The sequence below is a fragment of the Arctopsyche grandis genome, chromosome 1 (assembly GCF_051622035.1).
Source record: "Arctopsyche grandis isolate Sample6627 chromosome 1, ASM5162203v2, whole genome shotgun sequence".
NCBI lineage: Eukaryota > Metazoa > Arthropoda > Insecta > Trichoptera > Hydropsychidae > Arctopsyche > Arctopsyche grandis.
In genome coordinates, this window is record NC_135355.1 from 42,136,549 (window position 1) to 42,162,407 (window position 25,859).

The following is a 25,859-nucleotide window of genomic DNA, read 5'->3' on the forward strand; positions in this document are numbered from 1 at the left end:
ATATTGAAAATATAAAATTCAAAGATTTAACCAATTGAAATTATAAAAAATAAGATAAGAATTTGAACAAGTGGGTCTAATAATCTACGAAATAAGCTGTATATTTTGGTATTATAATATGTATATATGAATAGAAAGCAACCATATTATTATTATATTGACACATCTTTTAATAATTCAAAGAAATTCAACATATTTTTTTTATTACACAATTAGTTTACACATATGCGTACGTCACATTTTTTTTGTATTTAATGAAGAAAAAGTATTATTAAAGCAATGTTTTTTTTTAATTGTAATGTAAATAATCAGCGAGTAATAATAATAAAATCGATACTGCCGATAATGTCGAGGCTGACAATAGAGTAATGACACAATTTCGGAATAACACTTGGCTACAGTTTAATAGAGGTGTACCCAAAAATCTATAATACATATGTATGTAGTATCCCTACACATTTTTTCCGGAACGTTGCCATGTGTCACATCATATATAGAGTGCGCAATTCGCCATTGTGGCCAATTCCGGATTGCCAAAGTACGCAGTATATTCCTGTGACCCATTTTAAACGTGTTTTTCTTTTTAAAAGCGAGCCGTATTGCAAAACACGCGAATCAATTATGCAGGGGGGGGGGGGGTTGCACAAGTAACAGGGAAGTTTGTTTAATCGATAGCTACATATGACCCGTTTCAAAACTGGTCATTTTTAGGGTTGATATGAAAAACTTTTCTAAATTCACTCATATAGGTTTATAAGCATTGTACTTTTCAACCAAGGATATTGTCCAAAACACGATCAGTTTATTTTTTTAAATTTTATTTAATTATTCCAAACATTGTCATATTTATATTTGTTAAAATGTCTTTGATATATTTTCGTTTTTGAATGAATATTCAATATTGGTGTGGGTTTCGGGCTCTTAACAATAATCTCTTTTTCATTATATGGTAGAGAAGCAAATGTCCTTTTTAGTACATTTTTAATTAAACAATTGCAATTATTATTAACAACGGCGATAAATCCACTTGCATTGTTACTTTGGCTATTTATATTTAGAGCCATAATAAATAATAATTTAGGATGTAATAAATTACAATAAAATAATAAAAGTAAATAACTTGGGACGTAACGTACGAAATATCAATCAACGAAACAAGCGAAAGTCCATACATAAAAAGCGAATCAAGTATATACATACGCAAAAGGAGATTTTGCTTCCAGAGCATGTGTCGCGCGAGCGAGACGACTGTAGAGTCGTCTCACTCATGCACATACGCAAGAGTGACGGCTCACTTGTGCGCATGCGCCAAAGATTTTTAGAGAACTTCAGCATCCATGGAAATACAAGCTTGTTGGGAAACAGACTTACAAACAAATTTAGTGGTTAGCATGTAATGCTTGAGTGGTCAACTGAGTGGTCACAGGTTCAATCCCTGTGCCGGTGCTGCTGGCCAGACCTTGGATAAGTGACTCCAGGTTGATCGTTTCAGAGTTTGCCAATTTATCTGATTTCATGGAAACGGTTCCTACAGATTGGCAACCTTGTGCTATATATCTCGCTAAATGAGTTTTCAGCATCTCGATTTCGCCGATTTATAAAGTGCTGCAAAATTTGTCCGTAGATGTCTCACTATACAGAGCATCATATATAGAGTTTATGGGCTCGACCCGGCCGGTTAATGACTTAAAATCCGGAATAGGGATCCGGACTTCAAAACCCGCCAGATCCGGGTATTTAAAGTCGGGTTTTGAAAACTCGGGTTTTCAGAAACCCTAGACTTGTGTGCCAGTCCACGTAAATAACGACATTTTTTCAAGCACTTTGTTCAAGGCATTATATGCCAAACAGTCTATTCCACTGGTTATAATATAAATATGAATTGTGATTATGTACTCACGTATGTTGTTTCGTCCAATTGCTTTTGAAACATTAAAACCACCGTGAAAAAAGGTGCCGGAACGGCGTTCCGCGTCCTTCTTGGGGAGAAAAGCCCTACCTTATTTATTTTTTATTTTTTTTTATTTTTTTTTTACATATATACTAGGAAGACCTTACAGATAAATCCCAATGCGCCTTCCTGGCCAATTACAAATTACAATTACAATTACAAATGCAGCATTTTTATTACAAGTCGTTGAATTACGAGACACTGAAAAACTCGCAAATTAACGAGACATCTATGAATTGTACATAAATTTTAATGTACATCAATCATACATCAAATAGTGGTGACATAGTAGGTAGGAAGGATTTTTAGCCAATTTTTTTTTCCGGGAACCGTTTCAACAATGAAATCAAAGAAAATTGGCAAACTCTGATAGGAAACGATCAACCTGGAGTCACAATTCAGGTCTGACCAACAGCATACTCTGAAAAATACATTTCCATTTGAGGCCGGGCCCAGGTATCGAACCCCGGCGCCTCTCGACGCTAAGCAGAAGCTTAACGATCGAGCTATGCTGCTGGCTTATATTATGATATTTTCCACCTTGGGGAGCGTAGATTATCGGATGTTATTTTAACATATTTATCTGGTAACCTGCGCTCATCATTACTTTCTTAATTTCAATGTGATGTATGAGTGGAATCTTAATCTATTCTCTTCCATTTGGGCCTCGCTGTGATTTTATTTTTTTTTATTCATATTTTGTTTTATTTATTTTACTTTTTCTTTTTCCTTTGTACATTTTTATGTACTATTTTAATTGTATTATTATTTTCCATTTATTACTTTTTTATTATTATTTTATTTTTAATTTTTCTGTTTTTTACTAATTTTACTTGTATTTATATTTTTGTTAAATGTAGGCCATTTTGGCGCATTAGGTTCTTCCTGTAATGCCACAATGGTCCAAAACTATTAATAAATAAATAAATAAATAACCTTTTAACCATAACGGTATTTTATAGCTAAAAAAACTGCCCCGTATCTGTATCATCACTCTATTGTCAAACTCGCTCGTATGAATGGATGAGTAGGTATAATAGTACTCGTCCGTGGAGTGTTTGATAGTCGTATTCTGTGTGTAGTACATGTATTATATGTACATATACTGATTGGTTTGTTATGGTTGTTGAATACCTTTTTCTTAATGATCTGGGCACGCACGTGCGCTTCCAGGATGTGCGATTTGCGAATGTCGCCCACCCGAAACAGGAGACAGAACTCGCCGTCCCTTAAACAGACGACGGCACTGCGCGAGAACAGAAGCGTAGTGGTTCGCTTCTTGGCCCGAGCCAATTTCGCAAATATTAGACCCACCTAGGGACAAAAACAGAAAAAATTGCACTCAGATAGCGTGTAAACAAAACACCGAAACCACCGACATGCAAGCCTCCACCCACCGGGAACACGGGACGAGATCACACACACACACTAGCCTCCAAGTGACTGACTGCGCGAATTATCGAGGCGGTCCGCCGCCCGTAGAATCGCACCCCACCATACAAGGCTCCTACCAAGGCAACTGCCAAGTTATATAAAACTAATGAAATTTGGTATACAGTACACTCTCGATTATCCGGGCTAATGCTGGGAAGGAAGGGCACGGATAATTGAACAACAACTTGGTTTCGAATATAATATCATTACAACACAATCTTCTTCACGTCTTGTAGTGTCACCCTCATTTTCCTCTTGAAAAACAAAAGAAACGATATCTGCATCATCCATGCATTTTTTTTTAAATCTTGCACCCTGGAACCCATTCCTTTTTGAACCAATCTTCAAAAATCTCCCTGTCCAACCATGCCCCTTTCTGACTGTAATAACACGGTTCGACACGAAAAATGGTTCAGAGACGAGATATGACTTTTCTTATAGATCTATGCCCAGTAAACACGAATCTGTAAATAAAAAATGTTGATTGGCTCGAGATTCGGAGATATGTGTTTTTTAAATCGCGCGATTTTTCTATATCTTGCTGTTGTTCGGTCGATGTCTCAAAATCTGTCAATTTTCTGTTCACAATAAATATTGGAATTTATAGTCGGGTATTTTATCTTTCATTTGTAGTACTTTCAGCTTTTAAATCTGTCTAAGTAGTCGTCCAGTTCAAATCAAATGTCAAAAGCACATATTTTCAATTGGGATTTTTTCGCACTGTTAATATAATACTATTTTCTATTGAAACATGTTTATTGGGATAGTGTTCTGGCCACATTATTTTTTATTTTCGTTCAAAAGGGTTAATTGTAAGTGTGCTGAATTTTAAATCTGTAAAATTGCGAGCTAAAAGCTCGTACTAGTATTTACTCGTATTTACACGAATCTGAATTGAAATAATAGGGATAATATATTAAATTGTCTTTATGTGAGATTAAATTACATTCCACTTAGAAAAATCATATTTCGACTATTCTTGTGGATTAATAACAAAAATTCGTTTATTTTATCAAGGTAAGCCAGTAATCAATATAATTTAATTTTTCATTTCATGAGTTCTGATGCGATTGCGCAACACATGAAAGTTATCCTTTCTTTGGACGATTTATATATGTCCAGGAGCGGACTTTTTTCCCATTGAAGCCAGCGTTTTTGTCGGAAAGCACTTCCAGTACAGGCCTGTTTCATCTGCATCATAGATTTGATCAGGTTGCAAATTTTCTCTTTGCAAATATTCTCGAAATTCCATGCAGAATTCATCAGCAATTGAAAATAATTAAACATACGTATGTTACGAAAAAATCTGCTCTAAATGGACACGGACTTCTTCGCTGGTCAAAAGCTACTGAAAGAATTAACGCAATAGTAAAAGACATTTAAATAGGGAACGAAAAACATTTCTGTGTGACATAATTTGTTTAAAATAATACGCGTGTTTACGGCTGCATAGTCATATAAGAAAAAAATTAAATTAATTAAAAAAATATATTTAATATTTTTCAAGCACGGATAATCCACGCCCGGATAATCGAGAGTTTACTGTATTTATAATGCGTGTACCTGGTTAATAGTTTGGGCAATTTGCCGGTAGTAAAATCGCAAGCTACCATTAAAGTATGGTGGGCGGCGACCCTACGACCTGCGGGATGACTTGATAGTCAACCTGCTTGGAGACCACTGGGTTATTAGAGGTGTCTGTGCTGGAGGGGTGGTACCTTGTTGCGGATGAGCTGAGCTCGGACGTGTGCTTCTATGATGTGCGACTTGCGCATGTCTCCTACGCGAAAGATAAGCACCAAGTTTCCGTCCCTCTCGCAGACGGCAGCACATCTTGAAAACAGCAACGTCTGAGCCCGATTCTTCGGTCTGGACAGCTTTGCGAACACGATACCCACCTGACCCATCATCAAAAATCTCAATTTACAGTAGACGATGGCACCTTGGCAAGTGCACTTGACTTAAAAAGTACTGGGTTCATAGACTAAAGGGTGTCCAAGCTAGACTGTAGTACTAGCTTCCACGTCAGCACCAATGTTACTACTCTGGGTACCTTGAATGCTACCAATCTGGCTCAATTGAAAAATATCTGACAGGACCAATTCTAGACACTTCACTCAGACTAAATCCATTGACCATTTTATCTGAGCTGTTGTGTAATTTCCAATCGCCACAGTGATGCTGCAGTTATTACTAGAGGTAGGATCGGAAGCGTGCCGATCTTTGTTTATTGTTCACCGTGCATTGTTCATTTTTATGATGAACCCTTTTTTTTGCACTCTGGCTTTGTAGTTTGCTTACCCAAAACGCCCTGATTCCTGGAAAAAGCACGCTTCCGGTCCTACCTCTAGTTATTACTAGAGGTAGGATAGTCACAGTGCTATCCATTGTTCCATTGTTGTAAATCCTTTGTAAAAAAGGTTCGGCAAACCTTTAACAATGCATTTACAACCTTTGAACAATACGCGGCACCTTCTGGGTCCGGTGACTAGTTATTACTAAGGAAAGATGGTCAGGATGCTTTTGCCCAAAAAAAAAAAGATTTATCAATTTCTATTGTGAATTTCTACGTTGTCAATTTCTATTGTCAACCTTTTTTTTGCTATCTAGCTTTGCAGGACAATAGTATTTGACAATAGTTAATCCTTTTTCATAGACTATTTTTCAAAAAATATTAACCGAAAACAACGTTTACTGACCATTTACAGAAAAAACTGGTTTTTTAATTTGTTGCTTTTTCAGTTTAACAATAATATAATTAATAGCTTAGGGTTAAACAAAAAATAATAATAAAAATTTAGATATGGGGTGCGTATTATAAAGATTGAGTAGCACTGGTCTGAACCGATTGGTTGAAGTATTTTTGGAACAAAATAAGTCAGAGAACCTCGCTTAAAATGTTATCAAAAGATCTTTGATGCATTAAATTTATATTCTTAAATTTCAGAAAAATGAAAAATAAATACCTGATGACAAAAAGTAAACTGATATAAAAACCTTGTAAAAAAAATAACACTGTTTGTGTACATTTTTAATGTAAAATACACACTTGATTATAATTGTACAAATTACCATACTAAAAAAAATTATACAGGGTCATTTATTGTAATTTTGTCCGATTATTCATTTTTTTATTAAGAATTAAATTATTCTAATTCATTATAAATTATTTAAATTTCTGTTAAAAAATTATATCGCACATAATAAACTACAGACGTGTACTATACATATGTATATGTATGTATGTAATTGATTTACATATTATACATTCGTTTGCGAATTATTCCTTTTTTTTTTTGAAAAATATGCGCAAATTACACTAACAATGCGCAAGAAATTGTAATTGTATATTTTGGGTCACGGTTCGTTTGCCACGTATTATTTACAATCATCGAATTACACTAACAATTTGCGACCTGACATATGAATAGCGAAAACTTTACGTTAATTGACATTTTTCATGTATAATACATATGTAAATACACGCACTTTAGCCAAAATGGAAAATAATACACAGCAAACAAACACATTACCGATAAAATCACAAATATATACTAGCAAATCCACCTATGTTTATTTTCATTATTTATTACCGTTTAAAAACCAATCAGTTTTTATTATTTCTAATCTAGTATATTTCAACACAATGACCAAACTTTCTTTTTCGCAATCACATCTTCTTGAGTAACTACATAATATTCTACAATATTGTGTTAATTAATCCAAGACAAAATATGTAGAAAAATATTGATCCTGTCATAACCATTTTCCTAAAACTGACTTACATCATATTCTCACCTGCGTATTTCATTTCAGATCCCTTATTGTAATTAAAAACACATATAAATTTGCATACATCTCTTCAAGCTTCTCTTTGAACACTCAATGCTTACTATAAGTACATACATGCCAAATATACACAGCTATTATGAACTTATAATCACATGATTATAATGATTTCATCACCTATGTCTGTATGCATATATGAACCGAGTACTGTTTTCTGTCAAGAATTTTATCCACATTGATCTAACATATACATTTTTAATAAATAAAACTTTTACCATATCATACCAGGGGGCGATTAGAGATTCGCGAGTGGCTTAACCTAATCAAATTTTGTATGTAATATGTATGCTCACCATGAAAGCTTGTATGAAAACTCCGACAATACTCTGAAGGCAGAGGATGAAGACAGCTTCAGGACACTCTACAGTCGGAGCCCTCACCCCATACCCTATGGTGTGTTGAGTTTCAATGCTGAAGAGGAAGCTGGATGTGAAACCATCGACACCATCGACACAAGGTTTGCCATCGTTGGCATTCGTATCACCGTGCGCGTACGCAATCAACCACCAAAGCATGGCGAAACCCAACCATGAAAGTAAGAAACTCATGGCGAAGACCAGGAGGGTCCATCGCCACTGGGCGTCCACGAGGGTCGTGAACAGATCCTGGAGATATCTCTTCCTCCTCTTGGCCACATTACCTTGAACTATGTTGCAATCGCCGTGCTTGAATACGACCCTCTTGCGAACTCTGCGCGATGCGTAGCGAGCTTGGCGATATCTGCGACAAAATAGAAACATTCATTATTATATATTTTTTTTAAATTAATCATGCACAATCACCTAACAGATCGTTCTAAACAGATTAAGACTCGAGAAATTATATATTACATATATTAAATGCATAATTATTACATAACCAGTAGCGTGGTCTAGTGATGAATGTTGAATTATCTCGTACTTGATGTTACGAGTTCGATTCCCGCTAAGTCTCGCTATTGGCCAGACCTTGGTTTGTCAAGGTCGATCGTTTCTTATCAGAATTTGCCAATTTTTCTGATTTTCATTGAAACGATTCCTGTAAAATTAGCGTTTCCTTCCCAATTTTCTGTTGCGAACCTTTAGCTATTGTTATATCTTAGGTTTCGCCATATTGCTCACCATAGATGTCTCTGTGGTTGTTTATCGACTATAAAAAATTCTTATTGTTACATGAAAGTTATTCATCGTTATTTATCGTATTAATACGATAGATGTCAGATATTGCTTAGATTTACATGTATCTATGTAATAATTATGTGGACCAGGAAGGCGCATTTGGGGTTTACCTGTTAAGCCTTCCTGGTATATTTGTATATATGTATGTAAAAATATGTATGTAAAAAATAAAAAATAAAAAAATAACAATACCTGACATCTATGGTCAGACTTTACAAACATCGTAAACAATACGATCAATAACTTTTTTCATGTAACAATACGAATTTTTACATTCAATAATCATCCGCAGAGACATCTATGGAGAGAAATCTGGCGAAACCGGAGATATAACAATAACTCAAGGTTGGCAATATAAAATTGGGGAGGAAAAGCCAATTTTACAGGAACCGCTTCAATGAAAATTGACAAATTCTGATAAGAAACGATCGACCTCCACAAACCAAGGTCTGGCCAACAACGAAACTCTAGTGGGAATCGAACTCGTGACACTTTGCACGAAAAAATACTAGACCACGCTGCTGGTTTAATAATTTTATAATTTTATAACATCTGTAAAAAGGTATTAGAAGGAGATGATAATTCATTTCTAACATACATAAAGACTGAATTTCATAGCCTCAAGACTGTGGCTACAAACTTGCAAGATCCTACTCGCACTTTGCGTTTGCATCTAATTACGTTTTTAGGAAAAGTAACCACATACTGCTATCTAATCAACTTTTTTTTTCATTTACCGGTGTACTGGTAGTGGAAAAATTTGTTTGTCACTACCGGTATGAGTATTACTCGGAACAAAGAGGAATGGAAAAATAAGGAAAGTCCTTAATCCAATAGTAAGTATATATATATATATATATATATATATATATATATATATATATATATATATATATATATATATATATATATATATGTATATATATATATATATATATGTAGATGACGAACAGCTGCAAATGATGATACTAAATAATAATCACAATATATGTACGTTTTTATTCCGCTTGCGAAGTCTTTAATTAGAGTCGTTTCGGTTGGAAATTTATTGTTTCTAATAAACCACGTACCTACCGCTATGACGAACAAATCTGTGTGGATTGTGTGTAAATATTCCACTTTATAAAAACAAGTTTTATTACTTCGCGGAAAGGTCATATAATCTGATTGATATTATAAACTGAAAACTATGCGACAATATACATAAAAGATAAATTTGAGATTCAAATTCTATGTGCCAGATAAATATGTAAAAATAAATAATGGATTTTTGATTGATATTTTTGGTAAATAAATGGTCAGTAGGTTCAAGCTATAAAAAAATCAACTTGACATTTCAATTAGCAAAACATTATATGAACTTTAGTTTACAGTGATGTATTTCGTAGCGTGGAAGATAATAAATTTATCAGTTATATTTGGCGTGAATATATGTAGATTAGTATTTTAAATTTAATATTTTGTAGATACATAAGTATGTCAATGTGTAATAGGAATATGTATAGAGACATTAATAATTTTTTCTACTTCTTTTTCACTTATTAATTTTTATTACACTCACTACTCTATAAAATTAATAAGTAAATGTGTTAATAAACAATAAAATATATATTTTGTTTCGTAAATATGTAACCCATTTAATGTTGTTAGATAATTCTTAATTTATAGCCAAACTATTAAGATCTTGATACCATATGTATATATTTTAAAATCAAAACATTTTAAAATGCATGAGAGTGCTCTTTGCAAAACAAGATACGTACATATTAGCATTTTAATGCATTATTCCTATGGTTTTACGATATGACGCTTTTAGCAAATATGTGCTTTGTCTGCATGGTATAATATTATAAATTAATTCAAGGAATGGTAGACATCTTTTCAATTTGATACATACATATGTATGTACATATATATTTTTTCAATTTGATACATATGTATGTACATATATATTTTTTCAATTTGATACATATGTATGTACATATATATTTTTTCAATTTGATACAAATGAATACATCGAAAACACACAGCAATGAACGGTAGATCGTGTGCTTGACTCCCCGCTGTGAGGGGGGGGTCTCCTACATTTCATAAAATATGGGATACACCGTTATCGATCACTGTCAAGCAAGGCTAAATACAAGGATACAATTTTACCGAAAACACCCCAGGGGGTTATTTTAAAAGTATTAAAAAAAATACGTGCCATGTGCACCGCTGTGTGTTTTCGCCCTTATAAGCGTATACTTTTACAAAATTTCATATTTTTACTGAAGCATTTAATATAGAACAGATCAAAAAGTAGCCTCAGAATACATTTTAAATAAACGAGCTTCTATATCTTCAACTTCGAGGCTGTACAATTTTTGTGTCACGCTTTAAACTTTTTAATTTATAAAGAAAAACCAGTTCGAATTCAATATTAATTTTCTTTCTGGCATTTTTAACGATTGATTTAAAACAACAAATTACGTTCGTCCATGAAAATTTTTCAAAGAATTAATTAGAAAGCTCACTTAAGTGGGTCGACAAAGTGCATGCAAATGAAAATGCAACAGCCTTCAAGTGTTAAATTTATTGCACGTCTTTTTCACGTCATCCTGCGCATTTTGAATTTCACATTATGAACTTATAAAACCAGTGGTTCTGAACTGTGCTCACTAAACAATTTAACTACGGGCTACTATAACATTGGGATTTAAGGTTATTAAGTTCGTGATATTTTTAATGATATTTTAAAAGTACATTAAGGATATTGATTTTTTTACCCGCGGCGCATGCTTTTTTTTATTATTATTTAACATATCGAATGAGGAGAATGTTTTATTTTCAAATTTTTTAAATTAATCCCCCCTCTCCCCTCCGCCCGAAAAACAAACTAAATAAAATATATTTTATTTTAAATCGATCCAAAGATAAATTTTTATAAGACAGCTGATTCCAATTATAAAAGTTTAAACGGTAAAATTTCGCGTGGGAACTTTTGCTCTAAGCATTTACAATGATTTCACAAATCACATTCTCACAACTGTGGTCGAAGAGTACAATTGGCTGAAAATTCGGTGGCGTTGACTTCATCGTATATTTCAGACGCAAGTATCAATTTTCCGTCACTTTTTTCGCGGATTCTCCGGCAGCCAAGGTTACAGCGAACGTCAGACGCCAACAAACTATAATATATGTAATACAATATAAGACACGGGTAGTAGACAAAGTCTATTTTCGTAGCTTTCTATCGCCTATTCATTATAATGGGGGATAGTGTCTGCCAACCGATCGAGGATATCTACACCTGCCCTTGTCCACAATGGATCAACTGCTCGAATCATGTGCGAGTGAATCATGTATTTAAGTTTAAAAACATGTGTAGAAAGTAGAAATCAGAAAATCAGAAATCCACAACAATCAGAAAAGCTTGAAAAATTGTGTGTTGAATATATAACAAAGGATGACATAAAACGAAACAAATTAGTCAGAAGTATAATTAGAGGAACCAAATAGTTATGTAAGTGAGCAAATAGCTCGAAGAATTGATAGGTGTTAAAATATAACCGTAAATAGTGTAAAAGTACTCGAGGAATGCCAAAAGTCAGATGATTGGATGGAGCAATGAAAGTGTATAGCGTTAGATGAAAGAGAAGAATGCAAAGATGAGAATTTAGGCGTTTTTGTTACAGCCTTTTTTCAGCATAAGTGTGAGTACATGAATGAACAAAAATAATGTAAAATGAGAGTAAAAGTACTCGTACATAAATAAGGTCACAACTAAATAAAATATTCTATATGTATGGTCGTAGGGCTTCCAAGCCGGCTACAATCCAAAACCGAAGAACCGACATTTTGACCATTTTTCAAAAAACTGAAATGACATTTTCGACCAATTGGGTTTTTTAAAGTTTTTTTTCAAAGCTAAGAATTATGTATGTTAAATATTAAAGATAACTTATGAAAGAACGAAAAAAATGAGCATATTCGTAGGGAATAAGCGAATATTTCTTGAACAACAAAAAAAGGGACAGCACTTAGCGGTTGCTTTGATGTTTAGTAATGGGCGGGGACCATGTCATACATCGATAAAAAAGTAGTTTCAATAACTTATACAAGCCTATGGCAAGGGCACATTTTGCTAAGAACGCAATGACTCGAGGGGCTATTCAAATGAGAAGTAAAATTTTCTTACGACGAAAGATACAACATTAACCAGGGTTCTCTAACATTAATTTTAATTTATTATAAGCTTTTTATTCTCTTAACTTCCCAGATAATTAAAAAACTGCTTAGCTAAAAATTTAAGATACAAATCAAAAATTTATTTTATTATTTTATCGGGTTTCTCGTTTTTGATTTGTAAAAACCGAAAACCCATTTTTCGGACGGTTATTTTGGAACCCTTAGTATGGACGAATAGAGTAGAATAGAAGCACGTTGGAACTTTTGGAATAGTCCTGATTCAACAGTAGATGATGAAAAATTGCAAATGGTAAGACTAAGTAACAGTTACCAGAGGAATGGACAAAATACTGTTACGTAGGGGTGGGTGGAGGATCCAAGTAAAAGGCAACAGTCGTTTCACATCATTTATTGATGATTCAGGAGATACACGCAGTGTCACTGCTAAGTCCAGAATGAATTATATCGCCTACGTACCGCCTTATAAAGGGTAGATCTCTCAGGACGCCTAATCTGTTTACCTGTTGTATAGTCACGTATTCGGATATGTATTTCCAAGAGATTGGGTCTTCCCGTACCGATTCTGAGAAATAACTAATAACGGTCATTGTTTAGCCTAAATGCACTTAGAGTCCAGATATAATCTTTGGAAGCAAGTGCATGCATTTAGTTAACCGATAACAGATATCCGTTGGTCTAAGTACAATTCGCTCAATCCGCGGCGTACGTAACAATACAATATACTCAAATGGTACCCAAGAGTGATAATAGACACAAGAAAAATAGATGGACGTAACAAGCAAAATATATTGGGTAGTGTGAATGAGTTTCGTTTAGAACAGAGAAGAACGGAATCGTATTGGAAAAGGCTTCATTCAAAAGTGGATTGTGAATAGCAACAAATGATGATACTGGAATGGACAAAGGTGTACTCAAATTGGTACCCAAGAAAATATATGTATGTATGTACATATGTATATAAAAGAGATTGCCACAAGTGAGATCGCTTAAAAATGAATGGACGATTGTCGGAAAGGATGTTGAACAGCTGCAAGTGATGTCATGTCATGATTTAACTGACGCGACAATATCATTTCCACACTACTATAATACGAAAGTTGGCTTTGAAAAAAGCCCGGTAAACAAATAAGACTGCATAGTCACACATTGAGAGCAAAACATGATTCACAAGACAGTAAATTCGAGAACACACGCTTCGTTGCCAAACACTTGTGGCGGTTTAGTGAGACTCTTAACAACGTAAACACTAATTCCAATGTACACAAATTTACGCCCAGACGATTATCTCCGTCACGAGCGTGTTAAAAAAAGGTTTACGATCCGGGCTGAAAAATCGCACCGACAAACTTAGTAAATTCGGACCGAATCCAATCCGGGATGTATTTAAGACATTCGAGCAGGTGTGTCGCATTTGACAATGGTGGCCGATTGAACCGATACCGAATATTTTGGCCACGATTGTTTGGCACTAGTGCCGCATTTATATCTCGTCACTGCAACTGTGTTTGTGCACGTACATATGTAGAAACGATGCATCTAAATGCAACGGACTGTTTGTATGAGTGGGCACACTAGAGGCACTTACTATTCAAGTGAAACTCCTTTTACCTTTGAAGGACGGAACGTCGAGATCGAACGAGTGTCCCGAACCGGGGTCGAGTAAGACCCCAGTATTTTTTAATCAAAATACAGCTTTACTCAATACAAATGGGATCAATATACATATATCTTATTAATCATTTTATACATCAACATAAAAAAGTTTTAGTCCAATAGCATGTTTTTGACTATTTTTGTATTAAAAAATAACGACAAGCATCAACACGCAAACGCACATAGGTAAGGCCAACAGGCGACTGCATGACTCAATAGCCACGCGCCAAAAGCGACGAAAACAGCAGTTTACGAAAATATAGCTGTCTCTTTCTCTCGCATTGATTCATCTATCAACAAGAATATGCAAGCGAACGTTCATAAGCATGACTTATCGCTACCGCCTTTAAATCATACTTTGACACGTAGAAATGTATAAATGTATTTTTTTACGATGTACCTCTTTTTTAAATCATACAAAATCTATTAAAATAAATTTATTGTAGTTCATTCTAGGAATATATAAAATATAGGGAGTATGGCTTTGAAAACAAAAATAGGGGCACTTGCATACCCCACTTCGGTGAGGGAGGGTTAAGAATGTTCAGTCACAAAACCGCTAAAAATGTTTAGCTCGTCGATAAGATTGCTCAACTCTCGAGATTCAGTTCCGCGTATATATGTATGTACAAATGTGTGCAACGCACACAGGCGGACGAAAGAAATGAGAGTCGAAAAAATTATATTCCTTATCCCTTTGAATGCTGACCAACGCCGATCGGCGTTTCGCCAACAATTTGAAATAGTCTGAAGTCTGAAATACGCCGATAGGCGTTGTTTTTTGAAAATGTAAAAAATAAACAAGAATACCACCCGCTAAGCCTTTCCAGGTAGCATTGAAAAAAAAATGCATCGAACATGGGTCGTGTAATTCTGAATTTATAACCACAGCAGAATTTATCGATGGAAATCCCTAACTGATGAGTATTTTAGATCGTGACTTAGCATTTAGATTGTGGGCATTACATTTTAACAACAATGAAGAAGATTTAACTAGTTTTGGAAAAATACATTCATTAATAGACTTGTTTTGTTTATTTTATATTGTTGCAAGATATGTACATATATTAGAGAGTCTAAACACACCTTTAAAAAACTGAAAATCTTCAGCCGTGGTTATCTAGGGTTTTTATTTGGATTAGCTACAATTTTTATACCTGCTTTCTATTGGATTTCTAAATAATTCTCATTAGAAATGTTGGCGAAATTTTCAGCGTGGCGGGCTTTCAACAGAAAAGTCGTCAGCACTCAAAGGGTTAAATAATACGAAACAAGACATCGTGCTTTTTTAAATGAAATTATGTACATAGGTTGTTTTGTTGTATACATGTGGATTGCTATTGCAAGTTACAACTTTTAACACACCTAAAATAATTCGCGGAAATAACGGGATAGCAGGTATAGCTTCGATGCGCATACAGCTAGGTATTTTATGTTCTATTATCTTTGCGACTGTCAGATGTATTTTTTCAAAGATGTTGAGTATTGGTTGGTCATCGAAAAAACAAAATATCCTAGATCTAGGATTGGGGTCAAAAACACTATATTTTCATGAATGAACTTCAGTCACTCTTGTCGTCTGGTCCTGACTTCAGAACTAAACGTTTTGGTTTCCTGGTTAATTTTTAATGTGATTTAAATTTTCAAAACTTTACCCCGAATTTATATTATTTATACAAATGCTGATAAATTTAAAGAGCGCCGATTTAAGTTTGCACATGGACGGCCGAACTCCTAGGCTCGGCCCTGGCTATATTTATTTGCACTGGTTTGTAAAACTTTTAAATTTTCTAGCAATATTTATAAAGAAAAGATCAATTGAAATTTTTCATCATGGATTAAAAACATAAAATTGTCACGCCTCGAATACTAACCTTTTCAAGCTCCAAATAATGCAAAATAAATCCCTAAAAATAATTTACAACACACCCACATATATATTTACTAACTTGAAAAAACTGCATGCCATAAATAGTATTCCGTTAGTTACAGACATTACTAAAAAACTAACCAGTAGATTCTATGACAGAATCACTAATAACCATACTAACACACTTGTGAAAAGTCTCGGTGATTACAACAAAAGTCTATACCCTTCAGGTATAACACACAGATTACATAAAAACAATCTGCTTTAGGTCATCGACTTTAGTGAGTCTTTAATTAATATTATGTACTAGATGTATTATGAGCATTTATAAGAATTGCTAATAAGTTTTTGAGCTCTTTTTCCTATTATGCTGTACATTAACATTAGAACAATATAATACTCTGATTACTACCAAAATTAAATTCGAATTGCAAAATAGAAAATGATCAGTAGATCATTAGCTATTAAAATAGATATAAGATGTATTTTGAACTTAATTTAGTAATAATAAAAATCAAAAATATGTAGAACTATGTATATAAGAAGAACTAGAAGAATTAGCTCAATTTCTACACTTTTGAAACATTTTGAACATACTTAAATATTTCTTCCCTCCATGCAGCTTCACCTGAAGATGCGGCTTTAGCCAAAAGAATAGACACTTGACTGAGACACTTCTTGATGCCGCTCATCTGTTCCGTCGTCATTTATAAAATCAACAAAACAAACAGATCAAGACGATGAACGTCGCATTTCAAAGTGCGTATGTACATACATTAAATTCGAAACCTTATGTAAAGTCATGGACAAGCGGCTCTCGGATCTGGGCAACATCTTCGTACATGAGAAAAAAAAATCACGTCAAAAATTTACTAAATCTCTTTACATAACTTTCGCACTGGACATTTTGATTCGCGCAATACCGAAACTCGACTAAGCCCGATTATTCGATTATTCGATGGCGAGATTTTTTGGCCAATCTTTGCATCTATGAACTAAAAATAGACATTGTAATCAGCACGTGTCCATATTGGTTTGGCAATGCCAAAACTAATATGCAAAAATCATTTCAAAACGCATCGTCAGCGGTCTCCTTTGATTCGACCGCAAAGTTCGAAACCGCAATTGAAGAAAATTGGGTTACATCCCGGCTCAAAATAAATAAATAATTATTTGCGACCTAAAGATTAAACACACTAGATAATTCTGTTTGATATTCTATACCTTTAATATTTTATTTTAGTCATTGATGTGTGTGTGCAATTATTAATATTGAATAACAATATTTTGGCATTTGGCCATACGACAGCCATTCATTCTTCAGACAATATGCACCTAAGAAACTTTGAATTAAATTCCCACATTTCGTTTTTTTGTCTGCATTGTCAACTGTTTATTGAAACACGTGTTATGAATAAAATTTCTAAAATGTCTATAAAATTTATGATAAACGCGAGAACAAAAGAGTGTTGGCACAGGCGAGGGTCAACCATTGAAAACTTTATAAATACACTTCATCCATACATATGTACATATATTGAAATTTCAAAGGATTTAAGGAAAAAAATAGCTCAAAAGACCCATTTGGAATTGAGTTGTGAATCTTCTATTAAAATTATCAAGGTATGTTAAATGAAACTAATATAAACCTTGTAAAAATACGACGATTAATCAATAAACAAAAACTTATTTGAGTGCAAGCTAGTATTAAATATTACTACAAAATCAGAAATATGTATGTATATAAAAAGAAATTAAGAAGATTGAGAATGTAATTTTGAATAGATAATTTAAAATAAAATATCACTCAAAAATGATTTAAGCTTCTCACAAAACGCTTCGTTGTTGCGCGGCATTTTTTCGCATCGGTTTGTGGAATCTTTATAATGAGATCGTAATTTTTCATTTTAAAAATATTACTCGTATATATCTTGTCCAGTCTAAAATTTTCTGCTTTTGCAAGATATTATTTTATTTTATTTTTTTACATAGATATATACCAGGAAGGCTTGACAGGAAGACCCCAATGCGCCTTCCTATACAATTAATTACAAAAAATGCAGCATTTTATTATTACTTTATTATTTTATTATTTCCAGAAGTTGCAGAACACGAAATAACAATTTATTAATTAATTACAGAATTAATCCATTGAGAAATCTATGGATTTAGATTTTGTACATAATTATTACAAATTATACACACAATAAATACAGAAGATTTGTGACAACAGGAAAGATGATTTTTTGCCAATTTTGAGGAACCGTTTCAGCAATGATTAGATAAAATTGCCAAACTCAGACATGAAACGATTGATTTGGAGTCACAAATACCCCCAAATCTAACCAGCAGTATGGCGGATATAAACCACTGATCACTTGCTAAACCTACACGCTACCATTAAGCCATATGGCTGGCTATACTGACTATGAGATATGCTCAACAAAAACCCAAAGAGAGTTTAAAACATTTAGAAGATGAATTTTCGTCCAATTTTATTTTATTTCATTTTTACACAAACATTTAACAGAAAGGCCCAATGCGCCTTCCTGTCCAGAAACATACAAAAGAAATACATATCGAATGACTTCCACAGAGACATCTAAATTTGCAGCATTTAATAAAATTTAATGAAATTCGAGATTGCTGAAAACTCGAGATTTGCGAGAAAATGGGTAAGGTTGCCAATTTGTTGGAACCGTTTCAATGAAAATCAGATAAATTGGCAAACTTTGATACGAAACGATCGACCTGAAGTCGTCTGAAATCCAAGGTCTGGCCAGCGGAAACCAGTGGGATTTAAAGCCGTTACCACTTTGTTTAAAGCATTATTTGTCAACCATTAGTCTATGCTGCTGGTTGAGGAATAAAAATAAATGAGAGTGAAGAGAGTAACTTTTACTGCTGTTTAATTGAGTTGTGAAAGCCACTCAACCTATTACAATGGAACTTTCAAGATTTGTTGTATGAATGTCCGGGAAGCTTACTGTGAAAATAAACGGGAAAAAACCTCATAATAATAATATTCGTAATTACGATTTTACCGACGCGAAAGTTTGAAGTGCCATTGTGTTGTCAAGGAAGTGTGTTCGTTGGTAACCACGTTACCAGTTGGCTTATGACGACACGGATTTGAAGAGACGTTAGTTGAGCTCCAACCATCACTTGAAACGGGAACGGGAACGGGAAAGCAACATACATACATACAAAATCTCTTTCCAAATTATATTAGGTATTCCCGGAATTAATGTCGTTTTTGTAATATGCAATTTTGACTCGGTCTCTTTCGGTTCGTTGGCAAGTGAAGACGTGTCTTGTGTTTTTTTTCTACTTCTGGATTGGTTGCGTTTCTTTTGGTTACCTGACAACTCGTTCACAGATTTTCCGTAAACCGAGGATGCGCTCCAGGCATTACGTATACGGCCATCTCTTTCTCACCCCGTCTGTTCACCAAGATCTTGTTTACTATGCCATTACGTATGCAACCATCTCTTTCACAGACCGTCTGTTCACCGATACGGAAAATCTGTGAACGAGTTGTCGTGTCACCGTTTCTTTTGAACAAAAAAAATCTTTTGTACCACATCCAAAAAAAAAAATTACAGAGACGTGTCTATCAGAAGCTCATTTAACGAGCAGTATGTTATTGTTGTTTCACGTGAAAAAAAGTGCCGTAGAGGCTTCAAAATTCATTTGCGACATATACGGCGATATACTGGAAGTAAGGAAGTGCCAACGTTGGTTTAAGAAGTTTCAATCGGGCAATCTCAGCTTAGATTACGAGCCTCGAAGTAAACGGTGCATCTCTAAAGGCGGATATCGAAGCAAATCCAATTTTGACTACGACATTAATTCCGGGAATATTAGATTGTTAGCTTCACCTCGTAGGTAAATGTACATCGAATCTTCGACAGATCGTCAAGTGAAAGCCGCTGGCGCGAATTAGACTTGTGGCTCTCTAAATATAAGCTACCGAGAAAGCGATCGTTTATAATCCGAGAGTCAATTAAAGTCGGGATAAGATAGGCTAATTCAGATATAGCCGGGACAGTTTTGGCTTTTGGCAGAGCGAGGAGAGACAGCCAGGTGCATAATGTGCATAGGGCAATCGAGAGTGCGTTGCCTGCCCTACCAGCTCTAATTCTAGGGACGGCAGATCTATTTAGAGAGTGCCTAACGTAAACCAACATTATTTCCGTCCGGTTCCGTCTGTTCCACGTTGCCAAACAAAAGCGTCTCTCGAGAGATTAACGACGCCGGTCACATGGACACACCGAGTTTATAAACAGCCCGAGCGACAACACTGCTCGACTGCTTCATCATTATCATCATCATCATCATCATCATCAACGCACTGTTACTGACGACAATGGAGGACTTTGGACCGTACTCTCATCTTCGTGTGGGTCCGCTTTGATCGTCCGCCTCTGGAACTTCCGACTTTTAACGATGTGTACTCGATTTTTTCAGTTTTACTGCTTCTTAATGGGATACGAGGACGCTTCAGCTCAGCTACAGATGCTTCGAAACTATGAAGCCAACGAGTATGCTACAATTTATCTTATTAAGTAAGGGAACTAATTATTTGGTGGGTTAAAAAAACTAAAATGATCACTTAAAAATTAAGATTAATGATCAGTAATTTATTAAATAAGTAATCAGTTAAATAATATAAATCAGCGGTTCCCAACCTTTTTTGACTCGCGTACCACTTGGTGATACATTACGCTAAATTGTACCACCATATAAAAACATCAGTATAATTATTATACACATTAAATATCAAGAGGATAAAAATAATTTAAAAGGTCAAAATAAAATAATGAAATATTGTTTTAAAAAAAAATACTACTTCCGGTTTACGAATTCTGACCAAAACGTTACCAAATCTAAGTTAGTACATAAACAACACAAATATAAATTTTCAGCTTAATAGGTTCAGGGGTGTGGACAGGATCCAGGCGACAACATTTTTGACCTTTCTAAGAGGAGAAAATCCCACTTCCGGTTTATTAAATTTAGTAGTTTTTTTTTATTTTCATTAAATAATTACAAGAATTATACTTGAAGTTTTTTGTGAAGATCACACATGTTTAAGAGGTCGAAAAAAATAGTGGAAGATAAATCGAACAAGAGTAAACTGCCACTTCCGGTTGAGGTATGCTTACCAAATTTTATCCATCACTTACTATTACGCTTAAATTTTTAGATATGAAATTTCAGTTCAATAAACCAAAAGATTTCTGAGAAAAACATAAAAAACCTTGATTCTCTAGAGTAAAACTACTACTTCCGGTTCAGATAAAAATATTAAAAAAATATAAGGTTATAAATATTATTATTTTTATTACATGTAAAAAAAATTAATCCGATTTAGTTGGCTGTTTGGGAGATAATTGAATTCAAAAACTTAAAAACAAGAGGACACCTATAAGGGGAGGTACCATTTCCGGTTATCTTAAAAATTTGAAAAAAATTAACGTCGTGTCGATAAGAATTTCAGTTACTGATACTAAGTTTCAGTTCGATAAGACTAACGGTGTTCAAAAAATCCCCAAAATACACAGACACACAGGCACACACACACACAGACACGCACACACACACACAGACACACACACACACACACACAGACACACACACATTTTTTCTAGATCATGAAAACGTGATCAGTAATCGATTCTGAGTTCGAATCAGTCAAAATCTCGAGTTCGAATTTTTGCATGATCACAAAACTTCATCTATTGTTACTACGTATGTACATAGATAAAGTAAATATACATTGTATTTCATGACATTTGTATTTCGTGACATTTGGTATGGAATGTAAAGACGCAATGGATGTGTTTTGTTAAGAAATTTTGTAGAAAAAAAGTTATTTGCGGAGTCACAATTATAATATACTCAAAGTTTAATATATTTATTTAATATTTCGTCATACTTCTATTATTGATAAATGGTTTTAATAAAAACACAAAATTACAAAGAATGTACTTATAATATATTTTATTTTTTTTAAGTAAATCTCCTTACAAAATAAATTTAATGAGGTTATTGTGTTTGTTTCGAAGAACGTTTTTTAAAATTCGGTTCAAATGATGCGAGATATTCCCTTAAGTCTAGAACTGCACTCAATATGTTTCTATATTTCTCTTTTATAAAACGATATCAATTGCTGGATTTTCAATCATCGACTACGATTAATTAAGATAATGTTTATTAATTATAGAAAAAATATTTCTATTTAAGATTATAAATCATCCAATCTGGCATGTCCGCCATTACTGTTTTTTTTTACAAACCTCCTTCACGTTTCGCGTATGATTACAATTTAGAAGAATATTTGACTCTTTTCCGATCGTTTTCTTACTTTGCCATATTGCTCATCTTGGTCATCAATGTACATACGTAAATGTATCCTCTGCCATTACGTTGGATATAAAATTTATCCAACGTTTGTTTAGACTATTGTCACTTTTCACCATGTCAGATTTCAATTGTTTATAAGAATGCAAATTTTATTGAATATAAGAATGCAAACAAAAAGATATAGTGTAAAAAAGATAAAGTTACAGGAGTTTAAACAATTAAATTCTGACAAAACGAGTCGGGGGTGAAAAGTCATACATATTAGGCTGCAGCAAAGGGTTAGCTGTCACTGTCTCCAAAATGTTTGGATTCTTAAACGTGTTTATCACGATTATATATCTACGGCCAAACCTCGCAAAATGGCAAAGTTTCAAAGCGATCGGAAGAATGTAGGACTTTTGTCAGACCGATTGGCGAAGTGAAGCTAATAAAAACCTAAAGCTAAACTATGACATCTAGTATTTTTCGATTATCTCGTCCAATATTGAACCATAGATCTACCATCTACATATTTCTGGCTGTTACAGAAACCAGCTACCATTTAAATATCAATATTTCGTGTAGTAAGTCCATCTGATTCACGGCAATATTTTTATCAGCCTGTGAACGTATCTCAGACATCATAATTTAGAGCTTTCAATGTATCTATTTAAGTATAAGATTAACGGAGCAGTTTCTTATCAGCAAGGATTATCTGATCGTTGCTCTTACTTTATGACTTTCGCCTTAATAAATCTGATTAATATCGTTTCTACCCCGAATTTGAAACTTTCTGTTAGTATTCTTATCAATGTAGTCGACTAACCAGTAGGGATAAGACCCACCATTGATTTGTGGCACACCTAATTTAATAAGTAGCACCATTGATTTGTGGCACACCTAATTTAATATGTAACACCATTGATTTATAGCACACCTTAAACACTGACTAACCAAAATTGTACGACACGTATCTTTAACACTTCATTGTTTTCAAGAAGAGTATATAAACTCATTACTGTTAGAATTTAAGAAGTCATCACAATCGAGACTCCGAGAGTGGTAGTCATCACCATCGACTCCGCAAGTGTTAGTCGATACCATCGAGACTCCGAGAGTAGCAGTCAACACATCAGCAGCAGAACAGAGTTAAATAGTGAAGCAAAGTTAAAATGAAACAGTTCTACGTATCTCATTTAAATTCTCCGTTCCATAATTAAATTCTACCAATAAGATAAATGTAATGCTTTAATAATAATAAAGAAATCTTGGTTAATTAACCAAGTAGTTTAAAAAAAAGAAAAATTATTTAATCTTTCATTGGAACGTGACAATATGTATCCTCACTTGAGCTTGATCTGCTACAATGTACTATGAATCTTCTTTTTAAGTAATTATTGTGCTCCATCTTGAAAATTATTGATTTATTGCCGATAATGGTGTGAAAATACACGAAAATAGACTGTAAACTGGTTGCAATATGCAACATATATGTACATATGTACTACGGAAGATGATAGGAACGATGAAAGGCGTGAAACCAGTCCATCAGTAGAACGTCAGTGGATGCTTCGGTTGTGAAATGTTTATACGCTCTTACTACCATAAATAACCTTTTAGCCGTATAAATTATGCCATCAAAACAAACCCACACCAGTTTTAGTTAAGTATGTATATCTAAAAAAAAAAATCATTGCGTATTAACTGAACGTACTTATTTACATTTAAACAAAATCAACAAATCTTCGCAATGCGAACGATGATTCGATTTCAGTCTACATCGTGTAGCTTAGCTTCGGAGTTCGGATAGGATTTTTGATGCATTAAGCAGTATTTCTGATAAAGGTCGTTGTACATATCGACAATTTACTATTTGTTCTTGTAAATTATTATTAAGTCATTCTTAAGTTCTGATTTCATCATCGTTATACTAATTACAAATCTTGTAAATAGCTCTCAAATTACTTGAAATATTATACATATAATATAATACGTGCATACATAAACAAACACTCAGCTACTCTTGATGGCATAATATATGTATTATATGTATGCATATATATGTACATACATACATAACAGTAGAACAGTACAGTTCAACCTTTTTGCACATGGGTACGTACAAGTTACTTTTTGATTACATTATTTTCCATGATTCGTAACATCAAAAAATCAATTAATCAAAACTTCTTATGTCCTATAATCTTATATTATTATTATTAATGAAGATAGCCAGCAGTATGGCTTGGTGGTTGCGTTTATGTTTAGCACTGAGAGGTTACCGGGTTCGATCCGGTGCTAATCTTTAATACTGTTGGTCAGACTTGGATATATTTTTGACTATACATCCATCTGATTTTATTGTTGAAACGGTTCCTCCATCAAATTGGCAAAAATCATCCTACTTGCTATGTCACAAATATCTGAATTTGATTTATGTACAATATGTACAAGTCTAAATCCATAGATATCTCTATGAATTAATTAATTAATTAATTAATTGTTCTTCAGGCACTCCAAATACAACGATTTATGTAATAAAAATGCTGCAATGTTTGTACTTAATTATCTAGGAAGGCGCATTGGGGCCTTCCTGGTATATACATATCTTCGAGAAGAATTATTGCCATTTCCAAAGGGAAGAATCCACAACCCTTCGATTTTATTTGAATTTAAATTTTCGGCGCCTGAATGCGGTAGAGCTTTGCGTCATCATTTACTTTTTTAACCTATTCCTGCGAAAACGTCTGCTTTCGATAACTCGTCTCTTGTGAAGGATATCCGGTCCCTAATGTGATTAATGAGTATTTGGACCTGTTCATTTGTCATGTTGATGAGCTGGTTAGGTTTTTGAGATTCAACACGAGACTATTTGAATGAGATTAATGATTGGAATTTTTATTGTTTTTATTTTGTTATTTTCTTTCTTTTGTTTTGTAAAACTAGTGTGACGCTTTGGGGCAACCTGTCAGGTCACACTGGTCATTTTATTGTTATTATTATAAATAATAAATTAAATAAATAATAATATCTATGTAAAAAATAAAATAAATAAATGATAGTTTTTCCGCTACGCAAATCTATAGTTGTCAGTTTTTTAACCTCCTTGTGGCACTCTAATTCAAAACCGTAGACGATTTTTGAAAGTGCTCAAAGTTTTACTGAAAAAGTTTCCGTTTTATTCAATTTTCATTCGCCTGAACAACGCCGGGCAATTCACCGAATTCACATAATAAATTATATTTATTTATTTTTATTTACAAATATACCAGGAAGGCTTAACAGGTAAACCCCAAATGCGCCTTCCTGGTCCACATAATTATTACATACATGTAAATTTAAACAATATCTGACATCTATGGTCAGATATTACAAACATCGTATTAATATGATAAATAACAATGAA

At 33.8% G+C, this 25,859-nt stretch overlaps 1 protein-coding gene across 1 annotated transcript in view; it reads right to left on the minus strand.

The window, feature by feature from the left end:
• The window catches only part of LOC143915619 (ATP-sensitive inward rectifier potassium channel 12-like), an 89,719-nt gene that overhangs the window by 35,980 nt on the left and 27,880 nt on the right, over positions 1–25,859 (minus strand). Inside the window, exons 3-4 of the mRNA XM_077436333.1 lie at positions 7,528–7,954; positions 3,086–3,265 (exon numbers count right to left, since the gene is read on the minus strand). Of these exons, the coding sequence (XP_077292459.1) occupies positions 3,086–3,265; positions 7,528–7,954 (607 nt within the window). The remainder of the gene's footprint in view (positions 1–3,085; positions 3,266–7,527; positions 7,955–25,859) is intronic.